The following is a 15,597-nucleotide window of genomic DNA, read 5'->3' on the forward strand; positions in this document are numbered from 1 at the left end:
TCAATTTTTTTGAGAAAATACATTGGTTATGATTTTAAAATATCGAAGCACAACAAAAACTTCTAATAGGCTATAACATAAGGATGATGAATTACATCGGAGAATATTATGACATAGGAAAGTGGAATGTGTAATCTATAGATCGCAGTTTTAGCCTACTTGGGCTACATCAGTACAAAATAAATGCTTTTTGTCTGATTGATAGAAAACTTCTTGGATACAGCTTATTTGTAGTTACTATTATTAAAATGCAATAAAAAATGTCGTTCAGTGTTTAGATTAGTAGAAATATTCAGAAATAAATAAATTTATAATTAATACATTGAGAACTAGTGTGAGATTATAACTTACTTGCAATCATCTGCTGTCATCTTTGATCGATCAGTACAGTGCGACAATTTACCCTAAATAGGAACATTTTTTTATTATTACTTGGTCACTTCATGGGGATATGTTATCGAATGATAAAATGATGTAAAACGTGCAAATCTCCCTTGCCGATGAAGCTGTTAGTGCTTGTGCAGGTTTGCAAACGAAACAAACATGCAAAAAACGTGCATATTAATAACATTGGTTCACATAATGCGATCACTTGTAGTCATAACTAGTAACATTATTCTAGTTCAGGACGAATTTAAGACATATGTTCAACTCAGGCTTCTACATTGTTAAAACTTATAAATTTCATAGAACAAAAACAACTCAACATCCTCCTGCATTCATTTAATAAGCCTTTCAAAGCTCCATAGTAATCCAAATGAGCTGCTGCTACTGATAATGAATTGTACAGAACTTTACTGCGCTTTATAGTGAACCATGATTATTTGCAAAAAATATTTTCGAAAAATCAAATTTAGAAATTTATATATGTATAGTGTGTTCATAAAGTAATGTAACATTCAACAAAAATGTTGAAAAAACTTTTATTCGACATTTTTTCTCACCCTGATAGTCAAGCTACGTTACTTTATGAACACACCGTATCAACCTAATTTAATTGTATCCTCTGGTCGCAATATTTATTATGTAGCATGAATAAAAGTAATTACGTTCATGTAAGTAGTTTGATACATATCTAATCATCTACATATTTATTCAATGTCATCATACTTTGTTGTCATATATATTTTAGAAATTTTGTACTTGTTTCAGCTAATTTAATAACCAAAGTTCACCATATGTGTGTAACAAGCTGATATGTAAAAGGAATGCTCGAGAAGCTTACCAACATTGAATAATCGATATGACATCCATGTAATCAGCTGTGATGGCGGCATCGAAATAGAAATATAGAAAGAAGAGGATTGAAGATGATAGCACAGCTTCCACATTAACAGACAACTATTGACAGCAGCCATACATAGAGAAACAAAGACAACGTAGAGAGCAGAAACAAGACAAGATAGTGAGCGTGATCTATGTGAGCGGCCAACATGTTCTCTACTCATGCCGCTATTCATTACCCGCTAGTCTCTAACCGCTATCCAGCTACAGCCAGAACATGCATATGTTTAAAATTATACAGAATCTTTAATGTTCATAAAAGTGAATTGTTGAAAAATTTACAAGGAATTTTGACAAAAAATTTGGTCAAAAAGTACATATTTTTCACATTTTTCTACGTCATTATGAATTTTCGAAGATGTGTGTGAATCCCCATTCTACTATTCAAACTGATACTAGTGAAAGGAGCTGGTAAACTGCAAGTTTCTGATATCAGTTGTGTAAAGTCCCGAGCTCTGCCATTTTATCTCCGAAAAATGTGAAAATTACCTCTTTCCTGGGTTAAATCTATTAAAGTCTATATCTTCTAATCGTGTTGATAACGCTCAATTCTGTTTTCTTGGACTTATCATAATTTTTGATAAAGGACGAGTTTTGTTCAAGAATTTTTCAGCTAAAGAGTTGCTTGTTCATTATTAATTAATCCGTGCCGATATTCTGTGGACCCTTTTACAGATTTCTGGAAACTATTGCTAAGAACAATATTTTTTTGTCGAATTTTCTTATGTCTAAAATCTCACTTTTCTTTCCCACGTTCCTGTCTGCCCCAAGTAGGTAACAAACAATGGACATCCAGGAATACCCTAAGATAATATGTATATTTTAGAAATAACTAGCAGATGCGTGGCTGAGTGATTTGATTTGAAATAATTCTAATGACAATACAATTGCTCTCTCTTCTGCTTGTTCAATGAAATTATACTTGCATCGAGTTCTTCTCAATGTTCTTCTCAATTGCCCATAAAATAGATATGAAGAAATTTTGGATCTTCATTTGGCATTGGCATCAATGATCCAATTTTATGATATACCTGGCCTTGAATTTTAAATTTATCTCAAAATTACGACCATCAGATGACAAATCACAAACTTTGGATGCTTCAAACGACGTCATTTGGAAGCAAGGATTAAATTTTCGTTCCTTACACAATAATAATTTGCCAGAAAGAAGGGATTTCGAAGGTTCAGGTGGAGTAGGGAGTAGTGACAATACAACTTTTCCTGATGCGCAACACATGCTGGGTGTTTCATTGCGAAATTTTAACGCCTGACAATAATTTGCATATTTTGTCTCAATGCATTTTCTTGTCGAAGATTATCACGCTGTTCTCATTCACGAATGTCAGCTGTGCGAATTCTTTGTGATGCATTTCTTTCTACTCTTTGTTCGACTGATTCATGAGCTCTTTCAACACGTACACATCGAGTCTTCTTGCTACGGGCATTAAGGTTGGATTTTTTGGATGGCATTTTACTAAAAATAGTAATTGATTTTTAATGTGAATGAATTTCGCTGTTCTCTGAATAACTGTAAATTAGAAGGACAAACAAATAATTCGAAGTAATGTACGGAACGAAGACAAAATGAAGAATGATTTGAAAGAAGCGACGTTAAGTGGTATAGGCAAAATAAGACATGTATAGTGTGTAGTCTAAGAAGAAAATTGCTTAAAGCCCCATCTGTTCCAGACTTATGGAAACTACGATTAATAACAACAATCAACGTTGATGATCAGTTTATTATTAATTATTAATTATTGAGACCATTAATTTAAATAATAACTATCCAATCATTTAAGTTGGACCAAATAACATATATATGCCAATTTTCATGAATATCAATTGACTCGTTTTTGAGTTCATTCGGAACATACACACGGACACTGCATTTTTATATATTAAGATATGATGTGCACCATTATCTAACATTTCTATCATTCCCATGCGATTCTTTCTCGCCTTGTATTTTTTTCACATGAAAATGGTCATATGAAATTTAATTCACTGTTGACTTGACAGGTGCATCATGGGTTTTCTTCAATCATATGCTTCACTTTCTTAATGTTTCCAGCAATAATTGAAAAGCAGATTTGCTTCATCATCAAGCGATATCCGTCTTCTCTTAATTCTGACGTTTGTCATGAAAGACTTTCATCATCAAATGCGTATTGTTCACTTGAACTGATCTTATCTTCATAGTAGATTATATTATTCTCTTGATAAATCCGTATTTCGATGGCATTTACTTTTTGCTAGTAAAGACTCAACTGTAGTCAGATATTACTACTTAATGGAGGTGGTCCATATTTCCTTCAAATTTGTCTGAGCATCATGAATTCAAATATTCAAGTCAAAATGCAACACCAGACTCAAAAAAAGCAGGATGGTTGTCATTATGTTGAGATTATAATTAACTTTTTTTTATTCTTCCAGTCTATTTGGTAGTAATGAATTGATATAACAGTATTTTGTTCATTGAGTAAGCAATAAAGTATATTGTCTACTTTCAAGACTAGGATAATTGCTTGTGAATTATCCAACAGTTCACGTTTTTTAATAATACAGATCTACGTTGATATTAAATTCCTAGAATACTAAGCCCAGTAACGGAAATTACCTTGAACAGTTGCACTCCAATAACAGCAAACATGAACTGCAGAAGGTAGGTGACCAGCATGATATTGCCGATCGTCTTAATGGCTACTATCACGCATTTCACTACATACTAGCCATAGGAAGATTCGGCATGAAGGAATGGAAAAAAAAACGAAACAGTCAGTAAAGTAAGTAAGAGAGAGGTTAAGCTAATAGCATCGTTTTGGGCGCAGCGCCGGCGAGTAGGTCAAATGCACCCAGGGGGCAATGCGTTGTCTGCTGCAAAAGGCAACGTGTTGCCCTACCCTAGATATGACTACAAGTGCAGCGACATTGGAGGGCGGAACTGGAGCTATATTCGGTCGTTGGCACCGCACAGCTGCACACAACACGCAAAGACAGCTGAGCGAAAACATGCGGGTTACTGGGCCCCACCCACCACAACAACGGGGTTAATCTCTCATGGCGAAGGGCTGGCTATAGGGAAACCCATACCCACAGGTGCATTTGCTTCAACAACGCAACAATTGAAACGGTCTGCTGAGAGTTGTTCCTACCTTAAACAATTGTACTCCTATTACCGCGAACATGAACTGTAGAAGGCAAGTCACGAGCACTATGTTGCCGATGGTCTTTACCGCAACTATCACGCACTGGACTACATGCTAAAGATAAATAGGTTAAAGTTTATGAAATTAATTTGTCCTCAGGTGAGCTTACGCAGGCGCTTACCCCTACCCAGATTAAAAAGCACGTGTATCAGAAGCGCTCTTCACCTTATTTACAATCCGAAAGAAATATCTGTAACCACAATGACTACTTCGTAGATTCAGATATTTCTGTCAATTTTAAAAGATATAGTGGTAAACGGTACATGGTACAGCAAAATCAAAATTATACGAGATCTGGCTATTAAATAACGAGTCTGGTTACGAAAAAGGGTTTTATTATAAAAATGATTCTATATTCGAATGCTTCCCTTCAATATACTCCCCTCCCCTCACCCTCACACCTTTCCATACGTTTTTTCCATTGATCGCAGTACTGGGAGTCTTCTTTGATCAGTACCGTTAGGAGCTCTGCCGTTTTTTGCTTAACCGCTTCCATCGACTCAAATCGGGTCTCTTTCAAAGCAGATCTCTTTTAAGGAAATCTGAGCAGACCCGTTGACGCAAAAGCTTTTGGTCAGGAGTCAGATTTTTTGGAACCAGCTTCGCAGACTTTTGTCATGTGTAATTCCTCGTGTAAAATTTATTTATCGGCGTTTACAGCCTCGGCAATCATCCGGATACTCATACGACGATCTGTATGCACAATTTAGTTGATTTTGATCGTCACAGGGCGAACTGGGTGCTAGTGATCTTCAGTGCTCACTCGTTCCTTACTAAAGCACTTACACTACTCAAAAACACGCGTACGAGATAGAGAATTGTCGCCATCTGCCTCTTGCAAAAATTTATAGTATTCAGTCGGAGTTTTTTCCAATTTAACGAGAAATTTGAGATTGATACGTTGCTCCACTAGAAAAAAACACGTTCGTTTCAAACCGCTACTGCACAAATAATATAATAGTGACGGAAAAGTGTTTTGGGACTTGCATAGACAGGATATCTAGATACCCAACGCACTAATCGTTTTTTACCCCACACGTCTAGGGCTCCTTCTAAGTTCGCAGTCTCGTTATTTAATTGCCAGACCTGGTACTGAATAGTTCCCAAAAAATTTCCCTATTATATGTTTTTTTTAATCCTATATGTGATATGCGGTGATACCTACTGATTTTTTCTATTTAACACTATCTTCTCGGAATTGTTCCATTAAAAATTGTTTGTAAAGTAAACAATAACTATTTGAATACACAAAAATCGTATTGTATGACGTAATTCGTTTTCAATATATGTATATTATACAAGGTATAAGCATGGAAACATCTTGATATTTAACAAACGGAATACAAGATTTTAGTAGTAGTTTTCTGGTCAAAACACACATAGTTGTTTCTAAAAGCAGAATAGCCGTAATATAAATTATTTAGATGGAATACCTCGTATGTTTTTCCTAGACCTTACATTTATAGTTTAATTTTTTATGGGTTATCTTGTGCCTAAATTCTATGGTTACACAGATTTTGACAATTCGATTTTCCCATACTCAAATTATATGGTTACAAAGATGTAATGAAAGACAAGCATTTATATATATTATAATGTTGCCATTGTAAATGTTCTTGCCGATAATAGCACACAGGTATCGTGGTCCAAATCAGCCTCCCCAATAAACTCAACTAACATCCAAATCCGTAAGCAGATACAGATCACGCAAGAAGGACGCCACTGCGGCTCAGGATTTGGTCCTATCTGGACATCTCACCATCACCGCTACTTATTGGTTATTGAGGTTGGAAGCTATATGTCCTGGCATAGTCACGTGGTCGATTTAGCCAAGATAGCTTCAAAAAAATTTGAAGCCCTCTTTAAGACCAAAAAACTATATATTCCGCAACAGCTTCTAATCTTCTAAAAGTCTCAGATTCATTCATTTTCAGAGTATTGCTCGTACATTTGGAGCTAGGCTCCTAAGGATACACTGAGGATTCTCGATTCAATACAGAAGAGAGCAGTTCGACTTATAGACGATCCAGAGTTGACCAGAAACTTTGACAGCTTAGAGCATAGAAAAAAAGTAGCTGACTTGACTCTGCTTTACCGACACTAGAGGAAAGTCGCCTAATGTTGGACAATTGCCTAATTTTGGATACCACATTATCTCAAAATCTACTAACAGTTTCCTGTAATTGAGTACACAAAATCGAAGGTTTCTGTCATAAAATGATGTGTAAACTGTGTAAACCAAATAGTTGAGCTGTTCACTACTAGGTGGCACTATACATTTACATGTTTATTTATGACAGTGAGTTTTTGGTGTCTTCGGCTGAAAACTGCTATAAAAAAGTAAATATTGAGAGTAGGAAAGTGAAATTTGGCAGGGATGTTCTATAATAGTTGTAGAATAAGTCCAAGTAATTCAATCAAACATTTCTGTATTTTTTTTAATGTGTCGATCACATAACCTTGAACATGAAGGCTGCTTAATTTTGGATAGGAAAGGTATGCTAGAATTGGATAGAATGAATTAGAGATTAGATATCAATTTTTTTTTTCAATAAAATGCCTAAGGTAGGATTCCCATATAAAAAATGGAATAAAGAAAATATAAATAATGCCATTAAGGCTATTAAATCTAAGAAAATGGGATACTTGAAGGCGTCAAAAACCTTCAATATTTCAAAATTAACCCTCGAACTGTATGTTAAACGTGGCAAACCCTCAGAAGAACAATGCATGTTACGAATGGGTCGCAAACCAGTATTATCCGCTTAAATGGAATAAGACTTGGTACAGTACTGTTTGGAAATGGATAGAAGATATTATGGTCTAGGACTTGCAGATATTCGCAGGTTGGCATATCAGCTTGCTAGAAGAAGCAACCTTCCCCATCCCTTTTCAAACAGAGATGGTAATGCTGGTAAAAAATAGCTCCGAAATTTCTTGAGACGTCATCCCAATCTATCTTTGAGAAAACCACAGGGATTTCAAAAAATAGAATAAAAGGTTTTTACCCCGGAAAAATCAAACGTTTTTTTGATATTCTGGAACCAGCGATGGATAAGATAAATTTTAATTCTCTAAAAGTCTATAATATAGACGAAACCGGTATCACCACGGTACAATCTGTTGAAAAAACACCCCCGAAACAACAAACGGGTAGCGGTTTTAAAACTAAACAGTTATCAAACATTGTAAAAGTTCAAGACTTTTCGTCTTTACCATCCTGCAGTTCAATGATTCCTACTTAAAACTGGTCCTGCAGCGTTGATTACAAGTACACCCTACAAGCACGAATTAGAATCCAGTTTTAAAGAGAAATAAAGAAAAGAATCACTTAAGAAAAAAATCAGTTGCCAAAATTAAAAGAATTGAGTTAAACTAAAAAGAAGACGTTGGGCAAAAACAAAAGGGTGAAGACTATAGAAGACGAAAGTGAATCCTTGGTCTCCTCAGAAGATATTTTATATGATGATGACTCAGATATGGATGCTGATGAAAAAAGTGACGCAAAGTGCATTTTCTGCTCTGGACAATAATCAACAGACAAACATGGAGAAGTCTGGGTGCAGTGTTCAATTTGCTACAGATGGTCGCATGAATAATATGCTAGTAGTGGCAAAAAGAAAGCATTTGGTATGGAAAAATAGGCTCCTAATTTTAGATAGGGTATCCAATTTTAGGAACCTTTTTTTTTAATTTGGAAAAGTGTCATTCTTTAGTTTAACCAATTTTTCTCGTTGTTCAAATATGAAATAAATTTTTTAGTTTGCACCACATGTTTTCATAAGGCAAGACGACATTTTAAACATAAAAGAATGATTACAAAATGTTTTTTTAGGAAAAAAACGCAACTAAAAAAGTATCCAAAATTAGGCAACTTTCCTCTACTAATATTTGCAAGATCTACTCGACAGGCAAAGCTCATGAACACCAAGTTCGCCTGCAAGTCAGCTACCAAAGCAGGTCTGTTCCCAACCCAACAACCTATAGAGGTTCAAAATAAATATCCTCAGGCATCTCCATACGATAGGCACCATTCGAACTACTCGCATGTAATAGGGTTTCTCTCTTGTACTTAATTTTTACATAAATAAGAAGTATGTAAAGTGGAAATGAACAGTTGAACCGTAAACCGAATAATGAAGTATGGGTAAGAATTAACAAAGCGTATTATTCTTGATCAAGTGTCCGTACAGATCTCTGCTTGTAAAAAGACATTCAACGTTCAGTGTTCAAATTACAAATGATCCAGTATTAGTGTGTTCGAATAATAGTGCAATAATAAATATAAAGCTTCTTCTCATGTAATATTTCGATCAAAGAAAATAATCGATTTCCATAATTTGTGGACAGAGGCTATTGAAAGAGTTGATTATGTTCCACCTAAAGGAGATATTATTTGCTCTGTACACTTCGAAGAGTCTTTGTTCAACTAGTTCTAAAGGTTTATTCACAATCCAACAATTATATAGGAGTATAAATGATTTAAAATAATTAATGCGCGTTCCTTAACTGTACTATTTCCATGGATTTCAAATAATTCAAGCATTACAACAAAGTTAATTTAGGAGTTTGGAGAATTTATAAATAATTTATTAAACAAAAACAATACATTACAAATATATACTCCTATGGCAACGCCTGCTAAAATTTTTGCGTACATTCAAATGTTTCCTAACCCTGTATATGGAAGACAACGAATATATTATAGACCTTAAGCACATACATACCTTTAACCCTTTAGCTCTATTAATTGCTCTTAACGGACGTAGAACTCTCAAAACTCTTAAAATCTTTACCACGTTCATTGCACCTTGGCTAAAAATTACGATAATCTACCTTTATTATAATCTAAAAAATCTTATGGGAAAAAAAATTTATTTGAATATTTCCCATATAAAATTATTAAGAAATTTCAATGCATATTCTAATTGAATATATAACAACCGTTTTAAATCAGCAATTAACGATGCTCATCAACGTTATGAAGCGAAATTTCCTTTTCGAATTTCTCAAAAGCTGTGACCAAATAGAAGTACATTGTTTTTTTTATTGTGGGCCATACTATGCAATCACCCTTCTAAACCTTTATGGTATTGTGAGTGAGTGTAAAGGATAATGTCTTGGAAGCAAGTCCATCAGCTATAGAATTGTTTAATGATTCTACCTAAATAATTGCTGACATTAGTAAACTGTTTTCTGTAACCACCACATCACAGACAAATATCGGAGGTCCGAGAGATATGGTAAGAGACAATGCAGATGGTTTTCCAGCGCAAAAGATTAACAAGGGTGCAACTCAACGTACAGTGTGCATACCGCTCGGTATCAGAACCAGCTGTAGATCTCATAGCACTCGAATTCAAGAGATTATACAAGACAATAGGTAACGAGAAAAAAGACCAATCAAATCATCTACAAAGCCGGAATCGCGAAGGAAGACAGGCCAGTGGCAGCAGAGCTAAGATACGGATCAACGAGGTAAGTGGACTACGCGCCCTTACTATGCGTTAACGGCTGGGTAGAGAGAAGTCATGGGTAGGTGAACTATTACTTGATCCAAGTACTATCTGGACACTTTCAATCCTATCTGTTCAAACGGGGAAAAGTAGAGAGTCTCACTTGTCTGGCTTCTGGACAAGCCATGGACATTCTTCATATGCAGTCATTCCAACACTGTAGAAAAATTCGCTGCCAAGAATATCTTAGGGATTATGATCACGAAATAAAAGCTAAGTATGTAGAATCAATGTTACGTATGAAGAAACGGGACAGTTTGGTCGATGACCAAACCACGTGAAAAAAAAATCACAAAACGACGAATAAACAGCAAACCCAAATCGAGCAATTCGATTCCGTGGAATGCTAACGAGGGTCTAAGATGGGAATCTCAACGATGTTTAGCTTAAAGAAGAAGGGTTCTAATAAATCGTACAAGTTTAGTACAGCCCTACACACTGGTTGGCCCCGTATGGCCACTGATGGTACTTATGCGCATTTCCCTCCGGTTCGAATAAAAAAAGCCTTCCACACCACTGAAAACGATATCTTTGTTATCGAAACATACGTGGTGTAGTTGTTACAGTGAACAGGTTGTCAAGATCTCCAGTTCAGCTATGTGACTTTTTTGTGTTGCCTAATTGATTTTTTACGAATAGATCTCTTATATTGGTATCTATTTTTACTTTTAAACAGTTGGCTACATTTTGTTTTTATGAAAAAATATTACCTATTGTAAATGGACACTAATGAGACACAGACTACAAGTAAGTCCAACATATTGAAGGCCGAACGTAAAAAGGCACCATCGTGTAAGATGCATCCATACGCAGTGGTTTTGAGCATCAGTTCAATTGAAAATATTATTGTAAAAAATACGTCAAATTTTGACAGCACCTAAAATGAAAAAATAATGCGAGTTGTACTCATAGAGTTAATATTAAAAATAGAGAGTGATTTATGGTAGTGGGCCCGATCTACTGATAGAGATAACGGAAAAATCGATATACCACTCTCTCTAAATAGAGATAGGGAGTGGTATATACGATACTCTTTCTATCTCTTTCAATAGTACAATTTCAATCCCACTCGGGTCTCTCTATATTTAATATCAACTCTATGGTTGTATCTTGACAACTCCGAAATAATCATTGTATCTACGTGTATAGTTTGTTTAAATACCTTATTGGTTTCAGATTCCGTGTCAATAGGATCCTCAACCGCTAACAATGCTGAAGATACCATAATACACAACAAAATCATATTGCTAAAGTAACTGTGATTACATAGCCAATGACAGAACACACGGAACCTTGAAAAAAACAAATTAATTTGAAGATTTATATGTATGTACATTAGTAAGCCGTTATGATAAATGATGTGTACAAAATGTAGACATAAAGTCACAATCGAGTTCATGGGACATTAATTGGAAATTAAGGGTGAAATTCATAGTCGACTCTTAGGGTAATTCATTCTACACTCCTCATCCATTATCTTTAGAGATAATTTAAGCGAGATTATAAGCTATAACCTACGGTTTTTATCATACATTGTAATTTTTCAATATCATAATTTTATTTATGATACTTGATGGCTAGTAGCCTATACGATTCATGTGTTTTATTGGACTAAACTTTATCCAAATGAGAGCATGATCAAAGGAAGAAATTGCTTTTGAAATCAAAATACACCTAGGAATATACCATGGTTTAACAATACTAAATTACAATATTTACAATAATTACAATATTGTAATTACTATTACAATACGAAATTACTACTAAATTACCAAGGAAAGTGACTACAATTATCGATAGAATGAGATCAACACATTGTGGCACAACACATCATCTATACAAAATATATGCTAAGGAAGTTCCTTTCTGTGACTGTGGACAATTAGAAGACTTGGCCCACATTTTTCTTGATGATGAATGATGAATCACACAAAGAATTGCTTGAGTATAATCAATCTCCCATTAATATGTATTCGTTGCTTATAGTTCCAGGGTTGAAGTCGGTGGAGCTTTTAATTAAACACCTAACATGAAATGGCTTAACACTTTAAGTAGACAGTAAGCACTTGTAAAATGCTACTTTCCAATGTTTCCGGAAAACAAATCCTTTCTTTATCCTACTCTCCTGGTGCAATCCTCTGTATAATGTCCTGATACAGTTTAGTTTTTTATTTGTATATGATATCCAAATCCAAAAGATTTTGTTTTCTCAATGAGGATGATATTGTATATATGTAAGTAATTGTTTTTTTGTTTGACTCAAACAAAAGGCATTACAACTAAGTTCAAACACTTCATCCAGTATCCATACTTCGGCCAACAGACCCACCCTACATAGTGCCTCCAAATCTATCAATTCAGGATTCAACTCCGGACCTGACTTTAAGTCATCAGGATAAGGTATTTGAAGATAGTGGCCCAAGTTATGAACTGTCAACTTCAAAAGAACCGCACGTATTGACACAGAATGATTTAAAGGATTTAGCACGTGATTTGAATCTGTCTAAAAAACAGTCTCAGGTTTTGGGGTCCATATTGGACGACCGGAATTCACTTTCCCCGGTTATGAAAATTTCTTATTTTCGATATCGTGACAATGGAGTAAATTTTTACTTTTCTTAAGCAATTGATAGTCTATTGTAATAACTTTCCTGTTTCGATAAATTTTGAATTTGATCATAATTATGTGACCTTAATGTGCAATGAAAAATTACTGATAATTGCATTGATACCAAACTTTCTACACTCAAGCTTAAATTTTACTTGAGTAGGGACTGTGCTAAACTCAGACTGTTGTTGAGTTGCGTGGGATATTGTATCGACTATGAATTTCACTCTGAAAGAAATTGATACCCAAAATGTTATATTTTTGTCAAGCTTCAGTTTCAAAACACAACATGGTAATAATAGCTATAAAAAGCTTCTGACTTTCATAATGATAGCTTATTAGCAATTTATGTTATACTATTTGAAAAAAACTATACTAAACAGTGTTTTTCAAAAAATACTGGAGATAAATGAAATAATTTTTTGCAAAAACAAAAATGTCATTATAACAATTTGCTAATAAACTACATTCCGCCAAAAAAGTATCGTATCACTATGATTTCTGATTTGCAATGAGATTTGCATTTATATTATAATCTCAACTGTTTTCTGTATTTAAATTAATAACAGACAGAAAGTGATATAATAGTTATTTATGATACAAGTGCGTAATAATACTTCACGCACGAGTATCATACAATATTTTATCGACGATCACATTAAACATTACTTTTGTTGAAACAGAATTATAAACTTGTATTTGTGTCAAAATTTCATAATTATGCAATAAGAACATTTCCTGTATAATTTTTGATGTTTTCAATGTTACATCAACCCAAAAAAAATCGCCATATGACTTAACGTATTTTTTCAGCAGGTTTTGAGTAATAATCAGTGTTTTATCAATCAAAATTTGAAAAACATTTTGGAAAATGACAATTATTATATTTACAGAATATATAAGATAAGATAAATATGGAAATAAAAAAGATTGTTTTTATAATTATCCCATCTAAAAAGTATTGTACTTTTTCACACTATTTCGGGTATTATAATGAAATTTCCATTTAAAAAGTTTTGTAGATGTAATTCCACGTATTTATATGAGTTGGTTAATTTCAATGGTAGTATACTTCTGATCAAGTAATTGTGATCCAAATTCTCCCACTCAGTCATTAACACCTCTTTCAGTAGCTGAGAATTAGCTGATAACAAATTTGGATCTTCCCTTTCTGTAAATATTGTACTACAGATACTCAATAGAATGTAAGTCCGGGTTTTCGTGTGAATCTTAACCTAGCTGTACGGTACTCCCTTGTCACTCAATTCTCACGATTTGTGATGATACTCTTATATTTCTAGCTCCAGATAACTTTTGTTGAAGCTGTCTTACCGTTACATGACTTCTTCGTAAAGCTTGCAGTCTTGAAACTCTATTATCTGCAGGGGTAGTTGCCGACAACCAACCCTGCACTAGCATTCTATCATATCCACACAGCTGACTGATTGAGCCTGTCTTTAAGAACAATTTGTTCCCTTATTGAGTTTAAATTCCTTCCATAGTCAATATTATTTAAAAAATGCCAAATAAAATATAAACTGTGTACTCTCGATCTGTTCCGAAAATCGATATATCTCTTGCCTCGTTTTCTGTATTTTTGTTAGTTACTAGTAAGCAATTTTACCATTTTTATGGGTGATGCGATACTTTTTTTAGAAGAATGTATTAATATTACAATATGGGCCATGCAAAAACACATTAATAACATTGAAGAGCAACGGAAAAGTAAGACTTCGCTGACATAGCAAAGTTCATTGTTCATTCTAAAAGTTGCTAATTTTTTCATTAATTCTATAGAAAGAATTCGACATAGTCAAGAAAAATGATTGAATGGTAATAATGGCAGAAGTATCAACCAAAAATAACGCCATAGAATGAGAATAAGCTCCTTTTTATATATTTTTTATATCGATATTATGTATTTAAACTATTTCCAAGAAATGTGAATGAACTCTTTGTGTATGAAATATGTATTTATGTATGAGTACTTTCTACAGGTTCAATGCGGGTACTACAGAGGTTTAAGGTCGCCACTACTAAACAAACAAGTGCGGGACCACACAATATAGGTATAGTGCCAATCAGGGTTGCAAAAGCGCAACACACTTTCAAAAACAGGGCTCCCTCTACAACACTACCGACCACCGATCACCAGCTTCCGCCTAATATCAACAAAAAAATACACAAAAATTAGTGGAACTCGATTCTGAATAGTCTACGTTAATATTGAGGAAACTTTTTAGCAAAGGTATATAAAGGTATTGAGAAAAATAATTGATTTCGGCAATGTGTTACAAGAAGGCGGAAGCAGTACCAGCGTATGGTATAGCGGGCGGCAGGGTACACCAAGCATTAGTAAGGATATTTGTGTTGTTATCAAATAGAACACCTTCAATAGTAGTTGAGTCGTGGCATCACGTTCGTGGTAATTTTTTCACACAAATAAAAGGTCCTTGGTCAAAATCAAAATCAGAATTTCCTTCCTCTTTGGCTAGATACAAATCCACTAAACCAATCAAACCTACGATTACTTTTAACAATACCTTATAAGATGTGAGACATCCGATATGTCAAACTAATTTTGAAAACTTATTTTTGTTAATTCGGATTCGATAAATTCGAAACAGTCCTGTATCGTACTTAAATATTAACTAATAATCAACGCTTTTGAAATATGAAAAAGCATGTCCACTTGGTCAGAAAACTAGTTCAAAAACTATTTACGTTGTAATACGAGGATACGTCAATAAAATATAACTTTTTGAATTTATTTTCTTTTAAATAAAGAAACCTCTGCCAATAGATGATATCGATGATTAAAAAAACGGAAAATTGAAAAAAATCCGCAGTTCCTTCAGAATTACGTCCATGAGAATGATTATGAATTGGGCTACGATTAATTTCTTGTGGCTATTTTTTGTTTCTTAATTTGAATAAATCCCTCGACGCAAAAAAATTTGATGATGAAATCATCCCTCAAATT

General features: G+C 34.2%; 1 protein-coding gene across 11 annotated transcripts in view; it reads right to left on the reverse strand.

Moving 5' to 3' along the window:
* LOC130893110 (voltage-dependent calcium channel type D subunit alpha-1) overlaps nucleotides 1–15,597 on the reverse strand; it is a 103,977-nt gene that overhangs the window by 37,923 nt on the left and 50,457 nt on the right. For 7 of the 11 annotated variants that reach the window (XM_057798949.1, XM_057798998.1, XM_057798941.1 and 4 more), the window contains exons 17-21: nucleotides 11,169–11,298; nucleotides 10,717–10,883; nucleotides 9,218–9,305; nucleotides 4,437–4,544; nucleotides 352–404 (exon numbers count right to left, since the gene is read on the reverse strand). In XM_057798949.1, the coding sequence (XP_057654932.1) occupies nucleotides 352–404; nucleotides 4,437–4,544; nucleotides 9,218–9,305; nucleotides 10,717–10,883; nucleotides 11,169–11,298 (546 nt within the window). Of the gene's footprint in view, nucleotides 1–351; nucleotides 405–3,901; nucleotides 4,010–4,436; nucleotides 4,545–9,217; nucleotides 9,306–10,716; nucleotides 10,884–11,168; nucleotides 11,299–15,597 lie in introns of all 11 variants that reach the window. The other 4 variants (XM_057798925.1, XM_057798970.1, XM_057799008.1 and 1 more) reach the window with 1 other exon arrangement.

This window comes from Diorhabda carinulata, chromosome 1 (assembly GCF_026250575.1).
Source record: "Diorhabda carinulata isolate Delta chromosome 1, icDioCari1.1, whole genome shotgun sequence".
In the NCBI taxonomy this organism is placed as follows: domain Eukaryota; kingdom Metazoa; phylum Arthropoda; class Insecta; order Coleoptera; family Chrysomelidae; genus Diorhabda; species Diorhabda carinulata.